Source organism: Polistes fuscatus, unplaced genomic scaffold (assembly GCF_010416935.1).
Source record: "Polistes fuscatus isolate 324 unplaced genomic scaffold, CU_Pfus_HIC Scaffold2, whole genome shotgun sequence".
Lineage (NCBI taxonomy): Eukaryota > Metazoa > Arthropoda > Insecta > Hymenoptera > Vespidae > Polistes > Polistes fuscatus.
Window position 1 is genome coordinate 17,537,818 of NW_025113096.1, and position 27,928 is coordinate 17,565,745.

At 30.3% G+C, this 27,928-nt stretch overlaps 1 protein-coding gene across 4 annotated transcripts in view; it reads right to left on the reverse strand.

Annotated features, from left to right (window-relative positions):
- Positions 1–27,928, reverse strand: part of LOC122516359 (protein held out wings) — a 58,233-nt gene that overhangs the window by 16,759 nt on the left and 13,546 nt on the right. For all 4 annotated transcript variants that reach the window (XM_043634099.1, XM_043634100.1, XM_043634098.1 and 1 more), the window contains exon 2: positions 2,993–3,126. In XM_043634099.1, coding sequence (XP_043490034.1) covers positions 2,993–3,126 — 134 coding nt within the window. The remainder of the gene's footprint in view (positions 1–2,992; positions 3,127–27,928) is intronic.

Genomic DNA, 27,928 nt, shown 5'->3' on the forward strand with positions numbered 1-27,928 from the left:
TATAAATCTTCTCGTGTTAAATAATTGAATGTAAATTTTCTTGATCTATAACGTATAAACTTAAAAAAAAACAGAGAGTAATAATATTTGAGTAGTATCAAGTAATATATTATTATGTATTGTGCAATGACGGCTTATCTCAATTTTGTTTTGATTAATTTATAGATACATATTATATGGGAAAGAAAAAAGAAAAAAAAAGAAAAAAAAAATGAAGAGAGAGAGAAATATATATAAGATGAGATGGTGTACGTTTATCTTTCATTAGTTAAAAGAATATCCATTAATATGCAATCTCGCGTGAAACGCATCGGGACGTATCTTCTTCTTCTTCTTTCTCTGTTTCTCTTTCTTGTAGTAATAGCAATCGAGCACGTTGACCCTACGGATCAAGGATATGCGTATGTGTCGGTAATTATATGACAGAGAGGATCTAATCTTAAAATTGAAAATATTTATTTTATAATTTACTTTTTATTATATAAATTTGATTTTCTATTAATAGTTTAAAATCAATGTTTCAATAAACGAAATAAAATTGTTTTTAAGAAAATTGCAAAGACCAAGTCTTATTCGTGGCTGTTAAGTTAAACAAAGATATTATTTTATAGTAAAAATTAATTTTATGATTTATTATATATTATCATTTAAATTATAATTATGTATACGATATAATATAATATTCATAATATAAGATAAATCATCAAATCCATTAATTAAAATTTTCTACAGTCCACTGTTTTAATAACCGGACCATATGGTCCAAACAGGAAGGGTTTTCAATTTTACTGATTTTCTGCGAAATTCTAACTATTAGACGCTCGTCACCTAGCCACGAAAATATTATATCTTACGCATATGCACATACACACACGCGCGCGCACATATATACATACATACATACACACACAAATAGAAGTAAAAAGGAAAACATTCACCGCTTTCTCGTTTTAAGTTCTCTCCTCCAACATAAGATGTCGTCCGTACACACACATACACGCACATACACATATACAAGAGTATAATGCAGAGAAAATGCTTCCGCGAGTCTGGCAAAGATTAAACTCGAGAAAATGAACGACCTTTAATATTCTTGATTATCGATTATGAAGTATAAAACCAGATAAAACTGAGAAAGTTTAAAATGAAGATATAAAATGGGATAAAAATAATTGAAGTTCCGATTAAAGAGAAGTCTTTAACATTTCATGTTCATTTTATATATATATATATATAAATTAAGAGATTTTATTATATTATATTATTTGTTTAATCCTGAACGTTAAAATTGTAACGAATTAAATGGCGCACGGAGACAAAAGAAAAGAAAGAAAAGAAAAATAAAACGGTTACAACTAATTGGTAATTGATATTATACCTTAATAGGTATCTCTATCCCTCTCCCCCCCTTCTCTCTCTCTCTCTCTCTTTCTTACGGAGTAAAAGGATTTACAAATCACTGTCTTTCGTGGGTTGTAATTGTTTCAATGAATGTCTACATCCGCACTTAAAACAGAAAGAGAAAAAAGAGAGAAAGAGAGTACGTTTAAAGAAGGCTGCGTGTATATAAGTCTCGTATGTAATTTTCTCTCGTGAATTTCCTGTCGTATATATGTGTGTATATACATATATATATATATATAGTCGCATTTAATACGACATCGTGAGACGTACTTCATTTTACATGAGAGAATCTAATATAATTCTGGCATTGTGATAGTTAGCATTTAAATTTCTCTCTTGCTCTTTCTCTTACAATTAATCTTCCTTCCTCTTCTTTCTTCTTCGTAAGATCAATTAAAACACTAAAAAATATTCTAGTAAAAAATAAAAATTCGATTATCGTTCGAATCTCATAGAGGATAAACCTAAAGTTCCTTTTACGTGATTGTTGGAAAAGAAAAGATTGCATTTAAACATCAAGCTTTTTATAATTTTGTTTTTTTTTCTTCTTCTTATAAATTTAAGAAGAAGAAGAAGAAGAAGAAGAACGAGAATGGAAAAATGTTGGGAAAATTATTTTGGCAAGAAATGTTAGCCTTCGTCCTCGTTTTATTAAATCCCAATGAGCCGTAAGTCGGCAATAGGGACGTGAAAGATAGAGAAAGAAAGATAGAGAGAGTTCCGTTCTCTTCTGCAGGGATTCTATTCCGGGCATGATCAAAATAACTTCTGACTGTACACATTCGGTGGTTATATACCTCCCCAAGCCCCTCTAATGCTATGTACAGGCCTTCCGCTTGCCTACCTCCCTAGCTACTATCAAATCACGGACTGGAAAGATCCATGTTTTCTCGATTATTTGTCTTGAATATTCGTTTTTAAATTAGTCTCGATTGTCTTTCTTTTAAAAATATTTTTACATTTTTTTGTTTGTCCATTAAATTATTTAAATTAAAGATGATTTTCAAGCACAAGTTTCTTTTTTGCAAATTTGTACGAGCAAGAAACGATTTTGGTTAATTTTTCAAAATGGCGGCCGAGACGATTTGTGTTCTTACCTTGCTGGTACTTATTTTCTAAAGTTATATTATGTTATTTTTTAATTTTATCTAATTTCTATTATTTAATGATCTAAATAAAATCTAATTTTTAAGCACGAATAGTTTGCAAAGAGATTAACATATGAATTATAAAAGATAGAAGTTGTTTTGGAGCTATTTTCAATATGGCGGTCGATACGAGTTTGGTACTTTTCGTTCAATACTTATTCTTTACAGTTATATTTATTTGTATGTAATATATTTAAGTATCTTTTATTTAATCATCTAAATAAAACCAAATGTTCAAGCACAAATGGGCTATAAATATTGCCGCATAATTCATAAGAGATAAAGATAATATTGAAATTATTTTCAATATGGCGGTCGTGTTCCGACTTTGTTATTTTTTAGAGTATTCGTTTTTGTTTCTTTTTTTCTTTTCCTAAACTTATATTTGTACTTTTCAAATCTTTTTTGTTAGCTAAGAAGAAGATAAGAGTATAACTTACGTCTGGATGTTCTTTGACCGGCACATAAACCTTCTCCATAAGCGTAGTGACTTCGCCTTCGGGTTCTGGCAAAACCAGCGGCTCTTTTTTAACGCCGCTGATTTGGAAAAGGCTCGCCCTCACCTTTGCGATCTCTGTAACACAAAAGTTTGAAACCTGTAATGAAAGAATGGAGTTACTCGCTCAAGGACAAGCGGGTAAATGGGATGTAACTAACTGGCCGATAGGCTGCGATGGTTAAAGGGCCTGAATGTAATTAATGAGGACAATTGGACGTGGGATCTTCTTGTGTGTTCATCTCTGTGTTTCTTTTTTGTTAGTTGTTATAATCAAAGAAAGTTACTTTCACAAGTCTTTCAATTGAACTATTAATTCTCATCATATACAAAATAAATATTACCTATTTTTTTTCCTTTTTTGAGGAATCAATTAAATGACAAACATTATGCGAGTTAAAAAAAATGAAAAGAAATTTTATGTTTTTAACGATGACTCATGTTTCTATCAACCATCGATGATTCACCATCGAACATTTTAATGAATCGTTGTTTATTGTATTTAATAAAACGATCGTTTTTTAGTAAACAAGACAAACGTTCAATTAATTACGTCAAATATTCGTAAATAATAAAATACTTTAGAATTTGTGTGTGATGCTAGAAACACGAAGCATTTCTATGGTCAACAATAATCAGATTTTTTTTTCTATCTCTCATTTGCCCTCCCTTCCTCCCTCTCATTTTATCCGACTTGTCGGAAAACAATTTGTCCTTGACACAGTGCAGCAATTATGTGTCGAGCACAACGTTAACTTTGCTTAGATCGCCGAACGATAATACTCATCGTTAACGAATAAATATGAGAACGTTCCTGTATGCATGTGTGTGTGTGTGTGTGTGTGTTGTTTCATTGAATAGAATTAAGTTTGATGTACAGGGTGGATCAAAAGTTTCTAAATGATTAATAACAACATTTTAGGCTTGTAATTTTACAATTCATAATTAGCCTAAATTCTTTGAAAAAAAAAAGAAAGAAGAAAGTAAATAATGTTAAGAAATTACTTAGGCTCACAATGTGTAATCTAAAATGAAAAAAAAATGTAATTAACGTAATGAATGTAATACGGATATTATTAATTTCCAATATCTTTATGAAAATGATTATAAACAATAAATGATATACATAATCGTGATATATATGTGATCGTCACTTTTTAATAATCGTATCATTGTTGGTACTGACATATTATCTTCGAGTTGGATTAAGCGTGGCATTACGTGCACACGACATGCGCGGGTGCAACGATGTACACACCGTGTTCTAAATGCGATGCCATTTATATCTCGCTGATAATTTACAGTCCTCTTGCGTTACGGAAAGAAGAGATATGTATGTATGTATGTATGTGCTCGCAAAAATACGCCAGCTAACGAGAGACGATGCATATTTTGGATTATCGTCATTAAAGATTCTCACCTTTTTTCCATTTTTCTTTTTCTGATTAATTAAAATTCAAAAAATGCAAAAAACAAATGGAAAGAAATTGTAATATCTTTCATTTATGTCTAAAAATATTTTCTGTCAGATTATTTTTTTTTCTTATTTGTGCCAATAATCATGATAATGGTGGCCTAAGCAAAAAAATGATACAAACCTATTTAATAATATAAATAATCTTAACATAGAAAATATATCATAAAAATTCACTTGTCCAATTTTCCAACTCAAAAATTATCGACACACATACGTTTACTTTCTTTTTTTATGTATATATATAATTCTTTATATCCAATTATTGTTTCATTCATGAAAAAGAAAATAATGTAAAATAAATTAGTAAATTTATAAATACATTTTTGCATCATTACATTAATAATAATTAAATAATAAAATGTTGATTTTATCGTGAATTTTTTATTAAGGACGTCGATTAGAGAAAGGCACAGCAGGAAAAAAGAAAAGAAGTTATCCTTCAACTATGTAAAAAAAAAAAGAAAAAAAAAGTAAAAGAAAATAATAATAAGAAGAAATTGTTCATATCTAATAATTCCAGCAAGGACTTAGATCACTTTCTCAGTCATTTCTCATCGCGTTTGAACGTCTTCCTGGAAAGTTAAAGGAGACCTAGCATAAGTAGTAGCATAAGATCTATAAGCAGTCGTCGTCAGTCCTATTACATGATTCATAAATATCTATGAGACACGAGGATTGGTCAATCATTAAAACGGAACGCGCGTGGGAACGGTGTCTCATATCCTGCGATTTTTTTTTTTATTTAGGATCCTTCCTTTTCCTTCCTCTCACAGTGAAAAAAAAAAAGAAAGAAACAAATAGAAAGAGAAAGAGAGAGAGAGGAAGAGAGAGAGAAAAAGACGCAAATTATTCGTCGTTTTCGAACTACTCGTACTGTATTATCGAGTAGTGCATGAAAGAAAAAAAAGAGAGAGAAAGAAACAAGGTGGGGCTCGAGTTGGATAGTTAACGACAAAGATGGCGACCATAGTGGCAAGCCCATGCTAAGAAATCCCTTTTGTCGCTTATGTAAACGATATAAATAAGATTCTTGTTTTCTCTTGCTAACAATTATTAATCTCCTAGGAAGAAAAAAAAGAAAAATATCGAAGTAGTAAGTAAAAGGTTAAACAAACTTTTAACATATATATATTTTTTTGTGTTGTTTATTTTTTCTAATCTTGTACCATTTAAAACAAGACAATAATAATTATTTTTTCTAATAAGATTCTTAATTACTACTTTTTCTTTACTTTGTATAATTTTTTTTTCTGTTCCTTTTTGTTGTTGTTAAGGAATGAGAAACTTTTTTGTAGCTTTTCTTTTTCTTATTTTATATATATTTTTTGTTGTTACAAATGCCACATCATCATTGGTGAATCAACAAAAAAAAAGAAAAAAAAATGTTCTGCCCAAGTATAATTACCTCGAAGGAAGACTAATCGATTTAAACTAGTAATACAGATAAACTCGTTTCTAAGTGTTTTTTGTTCGATTCCCGCTGACGTCACCATCATCATCATCATCATCATCATTATCATCATCATGATCGCCGTTCGCATTCGTTCTTACCAAAAACGTTCAACCGACCCGAATTTGGATCGATTCTACCCACTCATTTGAGAAAAACAAAATCAAGTCTCTCTTTTTGTCACTTTTTTTTTGCTTTTTAAAATGAATGTTGTCGATCTTTATTATATTTCTTAGATACGTCATATTTAAAAATCATATTGCGTGATTCGATTAACAGATCTCTTTCTCTCTCTTTCTCTCTCTCTCTCTCTCTCACTCTGTTTTTTTCTTCTTCTAGGCGATTATTAAATACAAAAAAGCAAATGTGGTCGAGATCACTGAGGAAAATGGTAATGCAACGGAGACACGATTTCCTGTACGCCGTTGGCAATTTTAAAGAAGCAAATGTATCATCGCGATGATCTCACCTTCGTCGTTTAAACGTTGGTATCATTATCATTATTATCTATTGCCAACAGCTTAACCATTCATTAATCTTATTTTATTAATCGTTTTTCTATGTATTTTTTTGGTTTTTTTTTCTAATTTCATTTAATATACCGATAATAAGTATCACAATTAAATGGAGTTATTATAATCAATTTAAAAATGATTTCTCGTAATACGAACATTATAATTTATTATAACGTTCATAATTATTATCTCTCCTCCTTTGCCCCCCTCTCTTATTCTGCAATAAATATTTAGTTCATATTTTTTATCACGAAAGAAGAAGAAAAAAAAAACAAAAGGAATTTCGAATATATTTAATATTAACGGTTTTTTTCTTCTTTTTTAATCAATCTCGTATCTAATTTTCTTAAAAAAAAATAAAAATAAAAATATATGAAGAAGCGACCATACGGTAATACGATTTCGTTGACTTTGGCACACACGGCAGACATGAAATGCATCAATGAATTTTCTCAATAGCAACGTAGATAATCCAGTTGAAATTAATCGTCAGGTCTAAAGAAATGAAATGAATTATAGTCGTCTAGTCTAGGCTAATCGTACTTTCATTGTTTGACATATACGAGGCGTAATTTGAGCGTCGAGTTTATAATATATGAAAAGAACGTGCATATATATATATATATATATATAGATGCATATATGCATGCGCAGAAGTAACGATGTTTCGCGAGCATTGCAATATTTATATCGGTCAGAAGTGGTGGCAACTAATTTTATTGGCCACCGTTGTGGCATTTTCGCTTTAAAACGAGAGCAAAGCTGTCCCATGGAATTATTCATCCATTAGCTCGAATCTATTTATCTTAAAAATGAGAAATTCTCTCTCAAATATCCAACATATATTTCGAAAGAATGTTCATTTTCTTTTAGAAAATATACTGCAAGAAATTAGAACGTTCAATCGATGCTTTCCCATTACTCTAAAATAATCTTATCTATGTGATTTGTAAACGTAAATTATTTTTAATGTATAAAAATTAATTTCCCATATTTCTATCAATCAATTTATGGGAATTATTGTAATTATAGTTTTCACTTTGTCCAGAAATAGAATATTGTAACGATCTGTAAATCATATTGGGGGATCTAAAGATATTATTATTTATTTCTATATATATATTTTTTTTTATTGATCAACTTACGCGAATTACAGTAATTACACGAAGAATAGTTATTAAATATATGCATTTGGAAACAATAAAAGATTGATTCGTGGAGATCAAACGTTTGATATGATTTAAGTAAATTTTCCTTAATGGTAAAAAATGTACCGTGTGTAAGAAGGAGAATCAAAAATGTTTAATTAATGAGTTTGTGTGTGTGTGTGTATGTACGCAGCTGAATAATGAGAAAAGTTTAAGCTAATTATCGAAACTATATAAGCAACTAACTAATTAACTGGATTCTTTCATTGAGAAATCGAAACGACGATTCGTTTGGTCCTTACAGGAGGGAAAAAGACGCTTTTCCGCAACATTTGTCGCAACCCATTGCAAACATAGCAGTTCCACAACATCGTCCGACTTAAAGCCTTTAATCAACAGCCATTAAATGATCGCGACACGTGTCGACACCTTCTCGTAGATGCCAAAAGTGTGTCATCTTTTGGCTTATGAAAAGTTACCGTATCAAAGGACGGGCATTTCGAAATTCCTTTTGACGTATACCCCCACCACCCGTTGCTCCCGTTTTTCTGAGACCATTTCGAATTTCCGTATTACGTTTTCTATCTTTTCCCCGTTACCCTCTTCAATACCTCCCTCCTTACCCTTCTCCAAGATATTCTTACATTTAAATCCCACATAACGTTTCTAAAAATGAAATTTATTGGTATGTCGTATTTACGGCTCTCATTTTATATCTCGGGAAGAAATCTCACGTAGTTTCACGTTATTTTTTTGCTTTCGTAAACACCATAGACATAGATGTTATAAGATATTAAGGATTGATTTACAAAGTTTTTTTTATTTTCTTTACGGGTTATAAGGTGCTTAAAAATAAAGATAGATGAGTTTTGAATGTTACACTTTTTTAAAGAGATTTTGAGAAAAAAAGAAATATCAATTTAAAAAATTACACTTCTCTTAGACACTTACAATATTAATAAAAAAGAAAATAAGATAAAAATGTTAGTAAATTTTCATCGTTCCGAGTCTTCGACACGATCAATGTGATCAAGAACTGGACAAAAAAAATATAGACATTCTTGTGTCTTCGATATTATTAAACAAACAAAAAAATTCCATAAAAATATGATGCAGACGTGTAAGGAATAAAAAAAAAAAACATAATATAAACTCGAAAATTATTCTTCCCTCGAGGACAGCAGCACGAAAGAAAAGAAAAAAAAAAAAAAAAAGAAAAGAAAAAGAAGAATAAGATAATATAAGATAAGACAGAAAATCTCCCGTTAATAATTCACGAAAGCAATAAAATGTTACGCGGTGGTCGGTCGGTTAGTCTGTTGGTCTCTAAAATCGACGAGCGAGATGGTGTACGTTATCGCAATGAAAAAATCAGCTTTCTACTTTCTCACAAATCAAGTTTCGCAGTAGCGCGACCCGGTGCCGTTTTGCTGCTTCGAGAGTCGTATAAGAGGAGAGTTAGAGAAAATATATCTACGTTCTTGGTGCCTTAAATCCTCTCTTTCTCTTTCTCTCTCTCTTTTTCTTTCTTTTTCTCTCTTGTAACAAAAGTTTCGCGATTACGATTGTAGTTGGTCTCGCGTTTATGCTTTTCACTACGTGGAAGAGGACTCGTAAAGGTCAACGTTCTTCGTTTGCCCCACTTTCTCGCAAGCAGTCTGACCTCTTCGTTTTCTTCTTCTTCTTCTTCTTCGTTATGATCATCATCATCATTATCATTATCATTATCATTATTATCATCATCATCATCATCACCGTAATCCCTTCCATTTCATTCTCCTCTCAAAATATTCTTCCCATGAAACATCTTAGCGATCAACTCGGTTTCGTGTCGATCATAAATCTTAAAAGAAATTTGAAAACGTTTGCGCGGGTGTCTATTGAACGTTCCTTTACGAGGGTACAATAACCAAGAAAGCATTGTAGAGATATTACTTGACTTGACTTACTTACCAACATACATACAAATCAATACGTTCTTTAACTATGTATCTTTGAGAGTTTAAAGCTGTAAATATGTGAACAAAATATCGAAGGGAGAAGAGAAGAAAAGATGATGTGAAGTTTATTTTCGAAGGACTCCAAGGTAGATGATTTTATTCTTTTGCACTCGTCGAACGAGTTAAAAAAAGAAAAAGAAAAGAAAAAAACCCCCTCGAAGATGATTATTTATTATACTTGTTGGCCCTGTATATGCATCATGACCAAGATAAAATATATTCACATCCTGGTATTTAAATATCTAGAAGACAAAATATTACCTATGTTGTAAGACTTTATAAATGCTAGGAAAAAAAAAAGAAAAGTAAAAGCTATATGTAATTGTTTTTAAATAAATATTGAAATAAAATTAACCTACGAATCGTGTTTTAATTCATTTATATACCAAGACGTTTACTACCATTACATTTTGATGAAATTAAATTCAAAACCAATTTTACCACGCATGTATAATTTCACATATTCCAATGCAAATATATGCAATTGTGTAAACATACGCGACGAAAAAGTATTGAATCCGACGTAAAAAATTTCATCCCGTCAAATTCACTCTTATTTTCGAAAATAAAAATTTAACGTTTAGCCTCAAAAAAAAAAAAAAACTTTGATCAAACCCTCGTATATCGAACAAACTACGATGATTAGCCTGCGTCGTGCTATCTTCATTTTTAAATTTAATTTTGTATTGAAAATAAATGCATTGCGTGATCATGTAATTACGTGCATTGAAGGGTTGCAAATGATGGGGGATCAAAAAGAAAAAAAAACAAGGTGGGGAGGTCTCGTAAAGACTCTTGAAAGAAGTTAAAAATGGTGACTGCAGTAATACCCGAGAAATCGAACCTAACAGTGTAGAATTTATTCTCGTATATGGCAAAATCAGAAAGTAGTTCTCGATGTTGCCGCGACGCAGAGGCCAAACAAGGGAAAAGATCGAGAAGGCACGTTCTCGACTCTCATTCGAGTCGATAGAACACTGACACGTTCCAAACCCCTGCTCCCCCGCCACCACCCACCCCCACCCATCCATCGACATCCTCTTATCTTTCTTTTCGAAAATGTTTTCATGTTTCCTTCGTTTTCCACATTTTTTTGGGCTCCTATTTCTTCTCCTTCTTCTCCTTCAATGCAGATCAAAAGTCCCTAGGATGAAATCAAATGTGTTTTGGTGATTTTTCAAATTAATTCTTTTGTTAATTTCTTTTAAACTAACTTCTGATTCAAATTTGAATTTTACGCGTTGAGTTTGTCATTTTGTGTGATATATGAAGAAAATTGATTTATAATTTGAAAAGAATTTTAATTGATTTTAAATAACATTTGATAGAAATTTTGAACCACACTGTAATTTTCTTCGATCCCCTCGAATAGATCGATCGATCACGATGTATTATATCGTCACGTTAAATCTCTTTATAATCGGTATTTCAAATGGCCTTCGAACGAGTCACTTTCCAATAGGAGATCGATAAAAAGGAATGCAGAAGACGGTGATAACGTTATGTCCTTCTTTTCGAGTTAATCCTAATACAATATGGTAAAGGGTCCTTGACAAATTATTCCTATCGATTGTGAGATCTATATTTCTTAAAATTTAATAAATACAATATTAGTGCATATATTTAATAAAAAAGATTTTTCAATTTTTCTTTTTTTGTTTCATCAATAACTCGAACTATTGAAAAAGTAGATCATTAGATCAAAGAAATGTTTGTATTTCTTTATTTACGTAAGAGAAAAAGAACGGAATGCGATGACTTTTCAAGGTTGATAAGTAACAATCATTTATGAGTTTCGTTATGGAAAAGTGAATCGTTTTATGTATAAATGACGACGACGATGGTTGGTTGGTTGGTTGGTTGCGTGCGTTAGTATGATAACTTCTTCGTTTTCGCAGTCATACTCATTAGTAATCTTGGTGCATCGTGATGGAAGTGAATGCGATCGTACCTTTAACGGGAAGAAATCACGCGTGCACGCGACTCGCTTACGCGCATGCAATGAGAATGCCGGCTTTTCTTTTACCGAATAACGTTGTTACTCGTGCAAAGAATTTATTCTTTTTTCCAAATACTTTGGACCAATATTTGGAATATTTTTTTCTATATAATCAAATAGTTAATATTATTTTTCATTTGTAAACAATATTATTTTACAATATAAAATCTTAAGATAATTTATTTTTCAAACTGTAATATTTTCAAACAATATTTTCCATTAGACATTTGAAATATTTTCAAATTATTTTGGAAATTATTTTTTTTATTAATTTTATTATCTTATTACGTATCTTTCATTAGTCATTTTATTTATTGTCAGGAATTTTAAAATATTATTATACTAATGTCCAGTTGCTTAATAAATAAGATTAGAAATTTTTTAATAGAATTTTAATGTCGGAAAAGATAAGAGAAATATTTTTTTCTAATTAAAATTCCAGCATATCTTCTTATTGGTAAAGCTAATCCGTATGATAGAGAACGCGAAGAACGCAGATGGCAAAACTGAAAGAAAGGCTTGCAAAGTAGGTCGACGGAGGGATAGCTAGGATATAGAATTTCCTCGATGAATAATAGTCGCGTTAACGTGCAGCTCGTAAGCCGATACGGTAGCACGATTCTTTTCAAATGAAAAATCACTATACCGACGGATAATAAACTCCCGAGGCAAAGCAGAAGATTATATTATATCAAATCTTATAAAATAATCATTTCCAAAATATCATTCATTCCTATCAAATTTATTTTATTTTCCATTTTAATTTTAGCGACCTATCATAAGATTGGTCAATTCATTATCTAAAGAATACTCTAAGCAATCTACAGTCAATAAATATATTACTAGAATTATTATTATAACAAACAAATAATTGTAATTATTATTTTATTTTCAATTTTTACAGCAAAATTATTAATATCACCTAAAATCTAATCGATTAATCGAAGATTAATGTTTTGATTATTTACGATTCAAATTTTCGCGGCTCATTATTTGATTGGTCAAATTATTTTATCAATAAATAGAATAATTATATTAATCATTTTACGTGAAATTTTTATTGCAAAATTATTAAAATCATTTAAAAAACCAATCATATTTAATCCAGAAGCAATTTTTTAATTATTTTAAATTTATATTTAAATGGGATGTGTGTGTGTGTGTGATCTCTGATTGGTCAATTAATTAAGTTTCCAAAAGGATAGGTTCTCTAGTCAATACAGAATTAATTTTAAAATTATTATTATTGCTACAATTAGAATTAATTGGTTTTAAGTAATTTGATAATTAGATTAATTGATTACTTGAGTTTTCAAAAAATGATTGGTCTGATCAGCACAGAATCATCAATTTGAATATTCTTTATTGTTGCAATTAGAATTGATTTTTTTTTATTTTTATGAGGAAATAATGTTATCCTTTGGTCTTTTATTTGTTATTGTTATCTATCGGTCTTTTTAAATGAGAATATTATTTCTTTCAAAAAGGTTGACAATGTGTCTCTGGGAAGGAAAGAATTAACGAACAACTATCAAGGCAGAATGGAATTTCTTCAATGAATGATCTTGTGGCGGGTGAACGGGTGTGGCACAACCGCCTCTGAGATATGTCCTACATACATATGTACATACTTAAATACATATATACATTATAAATATCTACATAGATATTTGCTTCTACATGTTAGTCAGTCTTCCAACTCATAAGCATGCAACAGAGTAAATAATATCATACAATGATTACTAACATTTATTTTCCAAATTCTTTTAACTTAATGATATTCGAGTCACACTTTATAAGCCAAGATTTATACATATCTATTTTGTATACTTTATAACGCGTTATGTTTTATTTTATTTATTTATTTTTCTTTTTTCCTATCTTTTTTATTTTCGTAACAATAGAATATTAAACGTTAAGTCATCGAAAAAAAAGAGAATAAGGAAAAAGTATAATAAAAATGAAAAAAAAAAAAAAAACTATTCTCTCTCTCTACAAGAATTTATGTACGTGAACATTTGCATAGGACAAAAGACGATTATCAATTCTTTCAAGTATAAAATCGTAGAAAATAAATATGCTCAACGTTGCAAGAAAATTGTATTGTTTTAATTAAATTTAACAAAATTATCTATTTCTTTTTGTTAATAATTGGATAATTTATTTTAAATAAAATATACGTAAACAACAAATTATTTAAGTATTTCATTATAAGAAAGGACAAAAATAATATCTGAATACTATGATTCAAGGAATTTGAATTTTTCAAAATAGTATACAAAATATTCCATTATGTATATTTGAGTATTAAAAATACGAGATACTTTATAAATTTAACTATGTTTCAAAGAATTAACGAGGAACAAAATTTATACATTTACAATAATACAAATTAATATAAAACAAGATGTAATATAAAAAAAGAAAACAAAAGGCATTTGAATAAAATAGAAATAAAATAGAAACGATTTTCAATGTAATGTAAATCAAATCAAATCAAATCAAAGAGATAGGCAGGTAAAAAAGAGTTGCTATCATAGCCACTTTTAGAAACGCAGTCCACACGCCCTAGTAGTCTCTGCATGACATCAGCTGACTCTTACTATCTCTATCTTTCTTCAACATATGCCTACAGTAAAATAACTCGTTCTCTTTCTAACTCATAGTAAAATAAGCGTGGCGCCGCAAACACAAGAGAAGAGAGATCTATTGTCACTGAGAATGATTGTCATGAGGTCTCTCTCTCTCTCTCTCTCTCTCTCTTTCTTTCTCTCTCAAACGATGACGAATCGTCCTGTTTGTAACGATGATGACCCCAAGTTAGAATCGTTACTTTGATCGAGTATACTCATCTCAAAAGTAAGTATATAGAAGAAGTCTCTCTCTCTCTCTCTTAATCTCTCTTATTTTTTCTTTTATTCTCTCCCTCAACCTTCGAGAAAAGAATTCTTCCGTGAAGAGAATCAAATGATTACTAACGAGGTCGAACGAAAGCCATTAGCGATTATACGTATATGTATATTTTTACTCGTTAATAGAATGACATGGTTCTCTTATATACTTTCTAATATAACGATTGAAACTACTAGTAGTTTTCTTTTTTTTTATTGTATTTCTTTTCTTTTTTTTCTCTTAATGATTATTGTTAACGTAAGAATAAAAATGTTAATTTGATTATGAATTTGGATATAACATTGATACAATGAATTTTGTCGAGTTGATTTGAAATATTTGTTTTTTAAAGTGTTGGCCTTGATTAACGTACCTATCGGGTAGAAGAAATTAGAATAAAAGTTTTAAAAAAATATTATGAGTTTATGATAGTAAAAGAGAAGATAGTATATAAAGTTTAAATTCAGGATTGGGAACATATTAGCTCGGTTAAAAATGAATTGCCAAGAGGAATAATTTGAAAATCTCAGAATAAATAAAATAAAGTATATCAGAGTCTAATTTTTCAAATTTCAGTATAATACAATATATATATAAATCATTTTTAACATTAAAACTAAATATATAATAACACTAATCGCAAAAATAATAAAAAAATAATCGTAGAAGAGTATATAAATTTAAAAAAAAAATATCTCTTTACACACAACGCTATGTTAAATTAAAAAAAAAAACAATAAGTAAGAAGGGTTTACAGGTAAAATAAGGAACGAAGAGAATCGATAATGCTTATATAATAAAAACAATATAAATGAGATAATTAAACTGATTGTAAGTATTGAAAATAAGGTTTGGTCACACGAAGGTAGGAGAAAATAAGTTGGACAACATAATTCTTATTCGCATTACGTTAATCGCTTCCCGTGATTGAGTGGGCTCAACATTTATATATTAGGTGTACAAATAAGTTTCCGCCGTTTTTTTTTATTAAAAATTAAGTATTTATTCTAGAAGAATGGTAATGTTAAGGTTATTTAAAATACTGTTCATCACTTGCAATGACTTTTTCCCATCTCTCAGGCAACATTCGGATCCCACGTCGGAAGAACTCTTTGTCTTTTGAGGCTATCCACGAATCAACCCAATTTTTGGTATCTTCATATGATTTGAACCGCTGCTCCGACAGAGCATGTGCCATGGACCGAAATAGGTGATAATCGGACGGTGCAATGTCTGGTGAATACGGCGGGTGGGGTAACACTTCCCAATCAAGTGTTTCCAAATACTTTTCCACGGGAGCCGCTACATGTGAACGAGCATTGTCATGCAGGAGAATAATTTTTTCGTGTCTAGAATAGTATTGAGGGCGTTTTTCCTTCAGAGCTCGGCTCAATCTCATTAATTGTGTTCGATAGAGGGCTCCGGTGATTGTTTCGCTCGGATTAAGCAACTCATAATACACTACACCCAGCTGATCCCACCAAATACACAGCATGAGTTTTTTTCCGTGAATATTCGGTTTTGCTGTTGATGTTGACGCATGGCTTGGTAATCCCCATGATTTTCTTCTTTTTAGATTATCATAATGTATCCATTTCTCGTCACCAGTGATGATACGATGTAAAAAACCCTTTTTTTTATGTCTAGCAAGCAGTATTTCACTTAAGCATAATCGGCGTTCAATATCTCTCGGCTTTAATTCGTACGGAACCCAATTTCCTTGTTTATTAATCATTCCTAATGATTTTAAACGATGTGAGACTGCTTGCTGAGTGACTTCTAATGTTACAGCAAGTTCTTTTTGTGTTTGAGATGAATCTTCCTCCAATATTTCCTCCAATTCTGCATCCTCGTAGATTTTTGGCCTTCCACTGCGATCTTTGTCTTCTACGTCGAAATCACCGTTTTTAAACTTTTGAAACCACTCACGACACGTTCTCTCACTCAAAGCAGTCTCACCATATGCTTCTACGAGCAATCGATGCGCCTCAGCAGCAGATTTCTTTATATTAAAGAAGTAAACTAATATTTCCCGCAAATGACGCTTATTTGGTTCAAATTTGGACATTTTCAACTAAAAAAAATTATATTTTACCAATATGAAATCAATAATATTAATAGGTTATGTTGTTCTTAAACGTCCAAACTAATTTTTAAGCAGGATATCATCTGCGAAAGTTAACGGAAACTCCGCGCCGCGCTATCTATATTAAAACGGCGGAAATTTATTTGTACACCTAATATATCTATGTAAGGTACTTATTTACTTACCTACCGCAGGTATCATTCTTCCTGCCTCATTTACACTAATCGATTTCATCGTTCCTCGAGGACATTAGTATGATTGTATGTATGACTAGAATGATATATTCCTACAAGCTACTTTAATTGATTCAAAATCGTTATACAATTCGATTTCTTAAGAAAAATTTCTATTCCATTTTGTCAAGGTGGTGAGTTGACGTTCGTTAGATCGTTCTAATGATACAAAATAAATGAAAGATAAAATAAGATAGAAATGGAAAAAAAAAGAGAAAGAGAGGGGGGGAAAGAATATTATCAAAGAAGGAAACAAAAAATTTCTATTTATTTTTGTACCCACCATTTTAGTAAGATAAAACTTGGATTGTTCTATGCGATAACAGTTTATCAGTTAACTTATTACTACTAACAGTTAGAGACTTACCAATAAAAGAACGGGAAATTAGTTTCACGATGGTTGAATCGTTTAAAGCTATTCCTAATGTCTCTTATAAATTTATAATAAATTGATAGTAATTGAACAAAAATTGAAATAAAATGAAATATTCTTAATACTTATAGGAATGTTTGGTCAACTCGCAATAAAAGAATTTTTAAAAATAAGTAACAATTAGAAATATTTCAAAAATCTATTCCAAAATGTTCCGATAACCTAAATTATTTTATTTCATTATATAATCAAAACAAATAAAAATAACAAGATTTAAAGAAGAAATACCAGATATTATATATATATAAAAGAAATAAAAATAAAAAGTATAATCAATTTATAATATTGTAATTTAATAATAAGATTTTCTTATATATTCGAACTTAAACAACAACAACAACAACAACTACTACGATAATATTAGATCATTTTTAACGACGACTACTACCGTTAAAATTTCACAATCAAATAAAACTCCTTGTAGAGATTCCTGCGGATAGGATTCTTATGTGCAATCATAGAGAAAAAAATAGTAAGAAAAGGAAAGATCGAAGGTAGTTAAAGTACTTTTGTGTTTCTTCGTTTTACTCTAGCTTAAGTTCGGGTCACGGTAATTGCATCGTCAGTAATTCCGTAATGTCGGCAACCAAGCAACAACAAGCAAGTAGACACAGTCGTGTCTATGTATGTGTTTCTTTGTAAGTACGTTAACGTGTAAAGAATTATGGTTGCGTCAGCTATAAGGAGAGCCGTGATTAAGATTTACCGAGAGAGAGAGAGAGAGAGAGAGAGAGAGAGAGAGAGAGATCGTCTTGAAGTTGAGAGGTTCGGTCGCGCCTTCGAAGGAATCAACAACGCCTTTGAACATGCGATACGCTCAAACCATCAATGAGATCATCGATGTCATAATCGAAAGAGACTGCAAGCCCTGACACAAATCAGAATATCACGAATATCCGCCGTCTACTATTATTATTTCACGACTTTTCCTACTAAACAAAATCTATGGAAAAAACAAAACAAAAATCAAAACATTTAGGTATTCTATAAGAAATTGTAATTGTTGAAAAATAATCATTTATATCGAATAAATGAATATTTTTAGTACACTCAATTAATATGATCACGCGAAATGAACTCTGATCTTTTCAACGAACTATCATAATTCGTCTGAATCGGTCAAGAATTAAATATCACGATGAAATCATTTTATTTCGGATTTGAACTAAATATTTTTGTGAAGTATAGAAAGAAAAAAAAATAGAAAATTAATTTAATCATAGTAATAAATAAATTCATTCTAGTCTCTGATAATAACAATTATTGTATTCAAATTAATTCCAAAAAATTTACAATTAATGCTATACATCTTCATACAATTTTATGCATATACAAAAAAACATTTGAAAAAATAGAATATTTTTTCCTGATGTAAAAAAAAAAAATAGCGTAACAATATTTGAACAATGCCAAGGCATAATTCTGTTCCAGAAGATGGATTATTTGGACTAAATATTCATGACAAAAACTCGTGATTCTATAGCTATATAGTGAGAATTATTATTTGGTTTGGATGTGGTCTATAAAACCGAAGGGAGGATAGGAAAAGCTAGTGGAACGTTATGCGGATGTTGTATGCAAGCGTCAACGAGTCTCTCTCTCTCTTTCTCTCTCTTAAGCAATTTTCTAAATTATTTTCAAGCAGTGATTCAAACAACGCGTTTGTATTTATAAATCACTCGTGAAAAGCAGAAAAGAGAACTCACGAGATTCTTGGATGCGTATCTGTGTTCCAATAAAACCAGATTAATCAAGTTTTTTTTTTTTATTTTAACATTTACCTCTCCCCCACGTACACACACATACACGAAAGGGAAGGGAGAGGGAATATGAATAAAACATTGTAGGAAAAATTCTACAAATATTTTTACGTTGTTAACAATAATTCTTTTTCTCGTAGAAATCTTTCCTGTATCACCGTTTCCCTTCTTTCCCGTCCCCCTCCCCGCCCGCCACCCGCCATTACCTTAGCTAAAATCTTTTTTCTTCTTCTTCTTCCTTTAAATAGCAGGTAAAAGATCAGAGTCAAAGATCGAGGGATAAAAGCGACTTTCAGGTGCGATTACATATAGCCCCCCAACAGGTTCCATTCATAGTTCCCTACAGGGTTTGGTTATAAGTGTGTGTCGTTGAAAGCACGTGCGTATAAACACACTCGCACACATATTTAGACACGATGCACTCCGTCACGCATTTATTCAGGCACAGGTGTTCGAAGGACAAAAAGTTTCGAAGGGATTGAAGTCCACTTTGAGACGGGGAAGAGGAGGCGGGGGGAGGGGGGGAGCCTTTCATGTTAAGGGTAACCGAACCGCATCGATCTTTTCATGGTTCCATAAAAGAAAAAAAGAATGCACCTGCTGCTTGTTAGTTGCTTTCCCACGCAGATATATATTGAGGAATGTTAATTTCTAATAATTAAGATTTTACGCGTACACGTTTGACGTGCAATGGAAATTTGATTGAATGAAGGATTGAATTAAAATTATAAATAAAAGAAAAGAAAAAAATAACAAACAAACAAAAATGATTTTGTCGAGTCGAAGGTAATTCGAGCATGACGGTTATAGACGATGATTATCAAACGACAGCTTGATACTATTTGTACTTTTGACATGAATGAGAGAAAGCATTATGTCCGTAGAATTATCTCGAACAAACACGAACGATCTTCGGTAGTTCACGAAACTTGTGTAGGACACGTGATATATATATGCGCACGTGTGTGTGTGTGTGTGTATTTTCCTATCTCTGACAATGAGTACAAATATCGGAGAGATAATTGGCTCTATCTACTATCTACTATCTAGCTAACTATCTAGATGGATAGCTAGTTATCTCTTTGGTTCTATCTACTTCAAACAAATTAGTCGAGTCATTTGGCCGATTTTGAGATGCTATATATACATACTTGTACTTATATATATTTAAGATTATCGATAAATGATGACATTGGGTAAATAATAATTCAAGTAGCATCAAATACCGAAAAGAAGAAGAAGTAGAAGTGTCCATATTGAATTACATGCCGAATTTTTGTCTCCAAGATATATGTAAACGGATAAGGTCTTAAGCAAATATTAAAAGATATGTAATGATATACTATACGTCGGTAATTATGATAGTGGTCTAATTGTGAGTCATCAAATTATATAAATTTATTTGATAATATAAACAATTTTTATGTTAAATAAGTCTAAAATTTTATTTTTCTACATTTTTTTTTGACTTATGTTAGTCTACGGCACATTTTTTTAAAGCATATCTGTATCTTTATCTTTTGTGTTGCCTTCGGGAAATAACTATTACTATTACTACTATTATTACTTTACTATTTTTAAAAATCTTCAAAGAACTTAGTTAGATGTATTCTAAAATTTAGAAAAATAAGTTTCCTCAAAGCTTTTTTCGGATTTCGATGAAATTGAGAAGATTAGTCAATGTCTGAAATATATGCGTGTGTAAGTATAAATGTGTGTGTGTGAGTGTGCCTTTGCGTGATCCGTTGCACTCATCTCACTTATTTTTAGATGTTTGCCAGTGTGTTGAAATCCCGTGGTTATATATAAATGTATTTATTTTAACGAATTTTGTTTATTTTATTATTTGCCCGGAAATTAATTGTTACATCGTATCCGAATTTTGTATTACTTTTGTAAAGAATATAAGTCAAATTTAATTATGCTATATATTAAGTTAATTAATATTAAAGTAATAATTATAGTAAAATACAATCATAATATATCATCGAATATTTAAATTCAATTTACGACTATATACTCAAATAAAATGATAATACAAGTCAGGACTTCTCAAAGTACGAGTCGCACATATTCAGTAAACAAATTTGAGAGTCGCAGAAATTTGAGAAAATTGAGAGTTCATTAGTATAAATGTTTATTTTTGTTATTAATATATAATATAATTATATTCTTACGATAATATAATTATAGTCTTTACAATTTATTACCAAGAAATACTTTAATTCGTATTCCTACGAGTAATAGAAGTAAAGAAGGTAAAAAGGGTGGCCAAGTGGAAAAGTTTGAAAAGCCCTGGTGGTACAAATGGTTATATAATTACATAATTCGTTGAAAATTAAGGAAGTAAAAAAATCAAGAAATTGAATTATATAGAAAGTTAAAATCATAGAAAGTTCTAAGATAGATTTTTGTTGGATTTGAAAGCCCAGAAAATTTTCTATCCACGCCCGTTAGTTAATATCTCGATTATTATTCCTTTCAATCAATCTTATTTGTTTCTTTTCATCTTCTCCTCCTTCTCTCTTCTCAGAGAGAAAGAAAAATGAGAGAAAGAGAGAACCGGTGCAACCGGTCTCTCCTAATAACGGTTCGTTGTTAAATCGACGATTATTTGAAAAAATTTACATCTCGAATGCGCCCAATCCAGACTCCTCGATCGACAAACTTGATCAACGAAGCGCAACGATATTATATCGCGTACAGGCTGCTTTCGATCTTTCTAAAACACGACACGAGTTAGTAAGTGTTTTCTATATTCTTTGTATCACACGCTTGTTACAAAAAAAAACTCATAATGTCAGATATATATTAATTTTTATTAATGTCAATTTAATCGATACTTAGATCTTCAAAATTAAACCAACAGAAAAATGTATTAAAATTACATAATGAAAGTATTCAAAATAGTGGATAATTTTTATGAGCATTTTCAAAAATTAATAATTAAATAATAACAAAGACTATTATCCACCACCCCTAATTCAAATAATCAAAAAATGTATAATAAAATTTATGCGAGGTCGAAATTTATATTACTCAAGTGTTATTTTATATTTTAATTATATCAAATATATTTGAACGTTTCCAAATTGGTGGAAATTGTAAAGAAACATTGAAATAAAATTGAAATTAAATAATAAAATAACTGAAATCATAAAAATTAATATCTCGGCATCTTAACTAGAAAATAGATAGTGAAATTACATAATAAAAATGTAAACGCTTTAAAATTCAGGAAAACCTAATCGCTGTAATTAATTTATGCAGTTTAGAATTGAGAATGTTGTTAGAGACAAACAAGTTAGTTTCAACTTTAATAAGTAAGCAAAACTGTGTGTGGGTACGAAGTTCTTAAGACCTTATTACACGCGTGTCCTTTCACGGATAAGATACCGTTAAAATCGAGCGGTGCTGTTAAAACATGGTGCCCATTGAAGCTTCCACGTGAACACTTCCAAACCTACAAGTTGCTGATCTTTTTTTCAACACTCGAGAGTCGAAAGTTCAATCATTTTTATTTTTACACTGAAATTCCAATTAAACATTTTTGTTTCTTATTCTTAAATTACTTACATCGCATAAAAATAATATCTAAAAATGTTTTATTAGATTTGATCAATGCTGTCGCCATTTTTATAACCCGCATGGAAACCTAAAACTATCGTCTTTTGCCCTAATATAATATAGTAACCCTTATACTTATTAGAAACGACTGTACTTGAACAAAAACTTTGTTCAATACTATTTAATTCGATCGTTAAGTGGTCTTTTATTTTTTTTCCTTCCCTACAAAAATTTTATGTAATACCTATCAGTAATTATGATAGTAATTCAAGTCAATAAATTATATAAATTTATTTTATGATTTAATTCACAGTACAAATAATATTAATATGAAATAAATCATACAATTAATTTTTCCAATTTTTTGACCTACAGTTAGACCACTATCATAATTGCTAGTACATATGAAACTTATACCAGTTTACTTTTACTATATAAGTTAATTCAAAATAGCTTAGCTTCGAGAAACAATTTTTGAAGACTTACTTTTGTTTCAGATTGTACCCAAATTCCTAAGCCTCACGTTTCAAAACCTGACCAAAAACAAAACTAGCCTACAAATTGAATTTTATCTTATGAACGTAGACAATCAATTACATAACAAAGAAATAAAAAGAAATATTGAAATTTATAATAAAGTGATTTAGAAGTTACCTTAAGGTTAAATATGGAATTATTGGAGCGTAGTTAATTAACATTGATCTTACGAAATAAGAGAGAACATTTTTTCAAACGAATCCTTCCCGACCAATATAAGAACGTGTCTCGTTAACGTTTCTTCTGGAGATATAAAAACAAGAAAAATGAGAATAAAAAAGAGAATAAGAGAGAAGAAGGATGATAAAATAAAAACGTGCCATTCTTAATGACACGATGTAGACGAGAAAGCGTGCCTTGTTTCTTTCCTCTTCTCATATACACATGTATTTATTATATACACACGTATAAACTCATACATTCGCAAACATGTATATATGTATAAATACGTATTGCGAGAGAGGAGACACGATACCGATTGAAATCTTCCTCGACATGTTTACGAACTCGAAGGAATATAAAATCGAAGGGCAGACAGAAAGAAAGAAAAAAAGAAAGAGAGAGCAAAATACTTGTGTTTGATTAAAGAAAATGTTCCTCTTAGTACTCAACGAAATCGATAAGTTAACAAGAAAATTACAAGTTAGCGTTGCGTACGATTACATTTTGAATTATATTCCGGCTTATGACCGCCTCAACCTAAAACGAACCTCTTTTTTCTCTCCCTTTTTCTTTTTCTTAGATTTTTTCCCCTTTTCCTTTTTTTTTTTTACAGACTTCTAGACGTGAGAAGAAAAGTAAATACGCGAGGCATGCGTAGGCGAGCACGTATACGTGAACCGCCATTTTGTAACTAACCTATAAAATACGTAGCAAGTAAATTTCCACGGAAAAATATACAATGTTACTTCTTTTTTCTATTTTCTTTATTCGTTAAATATCGTACGGTATAATTAGAAAATCAATATTGATTTATTAATATTTTTCATTATCATAGAGGTATTATTCTTTTGAAATAAGATGGTTAGTTAAGAGCGGGAAATATGAAATTTCATCAGAAGAAATACCTTTACGATTTTTACTATCTATTTAATTTATTTATTATTTCTATCTACTAAATAATTTTACATAGGATAGAATATGTGATTTAAAATATATATATGAGCCGTTTATTTTGAAAGTGGCCTCACTCCATTCATACTTACGAAGAAGAAGAAAGAAAGAATATATTTGAGAAGTTTTGGAATTTGGGAGATTTTAATAAACAAAATATATTGCTTTACGAAGCTATTGAGCGAAAAATTGTGTAACGAAGACGTCAAAAGAACGGAAAAGGCTCGCCAAGAAATTGGAGTTTTAGATATTTGTTAGATACTAAAAACGGAAAAGTTACCGCTTATAAAAAGTTCTTTTTCGATACATTTAAATATGTTGGATGCGTTTTGTCAAAAATGAACCGTATAAAATTTTCTATAAGACATCAATGAATGAGAACGAAAAATTTAAAGTCCTGAATTCAATACCACGTCGGGGTAGACAAGAAAGTTCGAAAATATTGTATTGACTGTATAAAACTATAAGACAAATTACAACCGCAAAATTCAAGGACATAATTGACTTATTACGATATATACCACCGGAACATCATGATCTCTTTAAACCCCTTTCACATAAACAAAATGAAAAAAAATAAAAAATTGTTTTGTAATTTATGTTTGTAAAAAATGTTTTTAATCGCATAATTTATGTTTTTAAAGTGTTATAAAGATATGTAAAATAAAATAAGTATTGTTTTTTCGCAATTTGAAGCATCTTAAATTATGTTGAATGGACTTCGGTTCCTTCAAATTTTATAACGAATCTGGTTGTTAATTTTGAAAGTGGCCTAACTCCATTCTTGGTAAAAAAACGCATATTATTCACTTAATAATTGCCATTATTTTAATAGGAACTGTAAATTTAACACCTTTAGATACACTTAAGCAACATAACTCATTGTTATTCTTTACGTATATTTTTAATTGCATTGAAACGCAAATCTTTAAATATCTCAATTTAAGGTTATATGGAGTTAGGCCACTTTCAAAATAAACGGCTCATATATAAATAATTAAACGATCAAACAAAATAAAACTTCGACAAAAAATGATAAATGTATATGTTACCGGCCAAGTAGGACATGTATTCTTCTCAACATTGCCTAAATAGCATTTGGTATCCTGTAGAATACTTAAATATTATGTACAATGTCTAGTAAAAATTCGTAACAATTCTTCTGTTCCCTACATAGCCTAAAAACGCCAGGCATTTCCTATTTTGCCGGTAACATATTATATAAATATATAACTTTAAAATTATATCATATTATAGAGGATTAATGTTCGGTGATACGTTATCATACTTCTATTTTTATAATTTTAAAAGAAAATACATAACAGTAAAAAAACAAGTTACTTATAAGATATCATAGAATATACGGCTTCGAAACACAAAAGTATCGTATTACTATGTCTTATCGTTACTCACATCAGCTTTACCGATCAATCTTTACTCTGTTACATATTCTGACACATTCTAATACTAAATAGATAATACACTAAATAGATAATTACAAAGTAAAAGAAAAAGATATTTAAACAATAGGAAATAATATTTTACAAAATTTCAAATATTCTCACTAGAAAATAAAAAAAAACAAAAGGAAATAGAATTAAGAAAACAAAACTAATGAAATATGAAAGAAAGTTTCCCGTTCAGAGTAAACCCTCTTTCAAATTATAGTGTCCCATATGTCATTTAGTAGACTCCCTTGGAGAGACGTGAAATCTTTCGGATTTCATGCCCTTATTTTAAGAAGGCCCAAAGGGCTTTTAACCGCCTCAGCAACTCCGCTGGTTCTTCTATCCCGCGTGTGGTAATTTATGAGCATACTATATTCTTTACCCCCGCCATTGCCAACGATTTAACGTGTCGCATGTGTACAATTCATAGGTGCGTGTCCCTTTCTTTATTTATTTTGTATATTATTTTACTTCTAATATTCTATTCTGCGATTAATCTTTTATTTCTTTTTCATTTCTTCCGCCATCTTTTCTCTGATTGCTTATGTTCTTTTATACATTTAAATAGCTTCTTTTCTTTTTATTTGTACACAGAAGATACCTAATAGAGCTCTGCATAAAACCTATTTACGTAAGTACGAAGTTACGTAGAGAAAAACACGTACACATATACTCGTAAATATTTCACGCCCACATATATCAATGTGCATAGATATATTTATACGTGTGAGTGCGTGTGTGTGTGTTGGAATATGCGCGAAACTTCGGCAGATGAACTTTCGAGATAGAGGATGCGAGGGCGTGTATTCGCGGCAGGAGGGACGTGAAGCCATGTTTTACTGGCAATCAGAAATAGAAACGTTTATTCGAGTCGCATATATTTTTTCGACTGAAGCAACACCACAACCGATATTACCTCGAGAGAAACAGAGAAAGAAGAAGAGAGAGGAAGAAAGAAAAAGATAGATAGATAGAGTGAGAGAGAAAGAGGTTAAAAATTCACTATTTTTCTTGAAATTTTGCGCAAGTTTAAAAGAAAGATAAAGAAAAATAAAATAAAAGGGAACAACATCGAGTTTTCAAAATACGAGATAAATTTTATACTTAACTATCTCTTTCTCTCTCTCTCTCTCTCTCTCTCTCTCTCTCTTTTTCTGTGCATTGTTTCACTTTTTCTTTTTGCATCGAAATAGAAAGTTAAATATAAATACAGGACGCGCGTCGGAAAGTTTTTAAATAATTTATCCAATTAATTTTGAGCTCGCGCGAAGTTTAACAATCTGCATTAAAAAAAGAAAAATTAGCTTAAAGAAATGAGAAATAAAATTAATCAATTGTTACAAACGTCATATAAGATTTCTAAACCCTACTCGTGTGCTAATTGGATAATTAATTATTTCAACAAATGATTGCAACTTACGCGTATCATAATTATAATCAAAATTATGAACAAAATTCTTTTTTCGACTAAACGAATGAGATTTTTTATAATCTCAGGAACGGAAAGAAAAAACAATAAAAATCAAGAAAGTGTTATCGCCCTTTTCTCTCGCACAAGGACGAGCAGGAGATTTTGCGATCATTGGCCTCTTGTGTATTTTTCTGTCTCCTTTAGAAGGACATGCCGGATATCTAAAAAATGCATACGTGTAGCTTCTGCTCGGAAAGAATAAGCGTTCGCTTTCACGATGACTCGTCGAGTTTTGTTTTTTATTTTTTATTTTTCATTTCTAAAAGATCTATGCCCCGCCATAGTGAAATGATTTGAGTTTAATTAAAAATTACGAATCAGCACGTTCATATGACGAGGCAACTAAATTAAACTTTATTTAGAACGATATTAGTATAGATGATATTTAGATTTTAGATGTAATAATTAGAACAATATTTGACCTTTTATTTCATTAAATGTTAACACATGCGCGCGCGTGTGTGTATGTGAGTGTGTGTAAGTGTATCGTCATTTTAAAAGTACAACTAATTACAAAAATTATAAGAATTTATTATGAAATATATATAAATAGTTGTAATCTAAAATTAATTAATTTTCTATACAATTTTTGAAATTATTGTTAATGATTCATCATCGGCACATAGATATTATAATATATTCTACATCATTGACTTAAGTTTTCGTGTAGAATCATCTCCTGTTTGCTTGTACAACCCAGTTGCAAAATGTCCTGTATATAATATATTATTAAATATACTGCATTATTAAT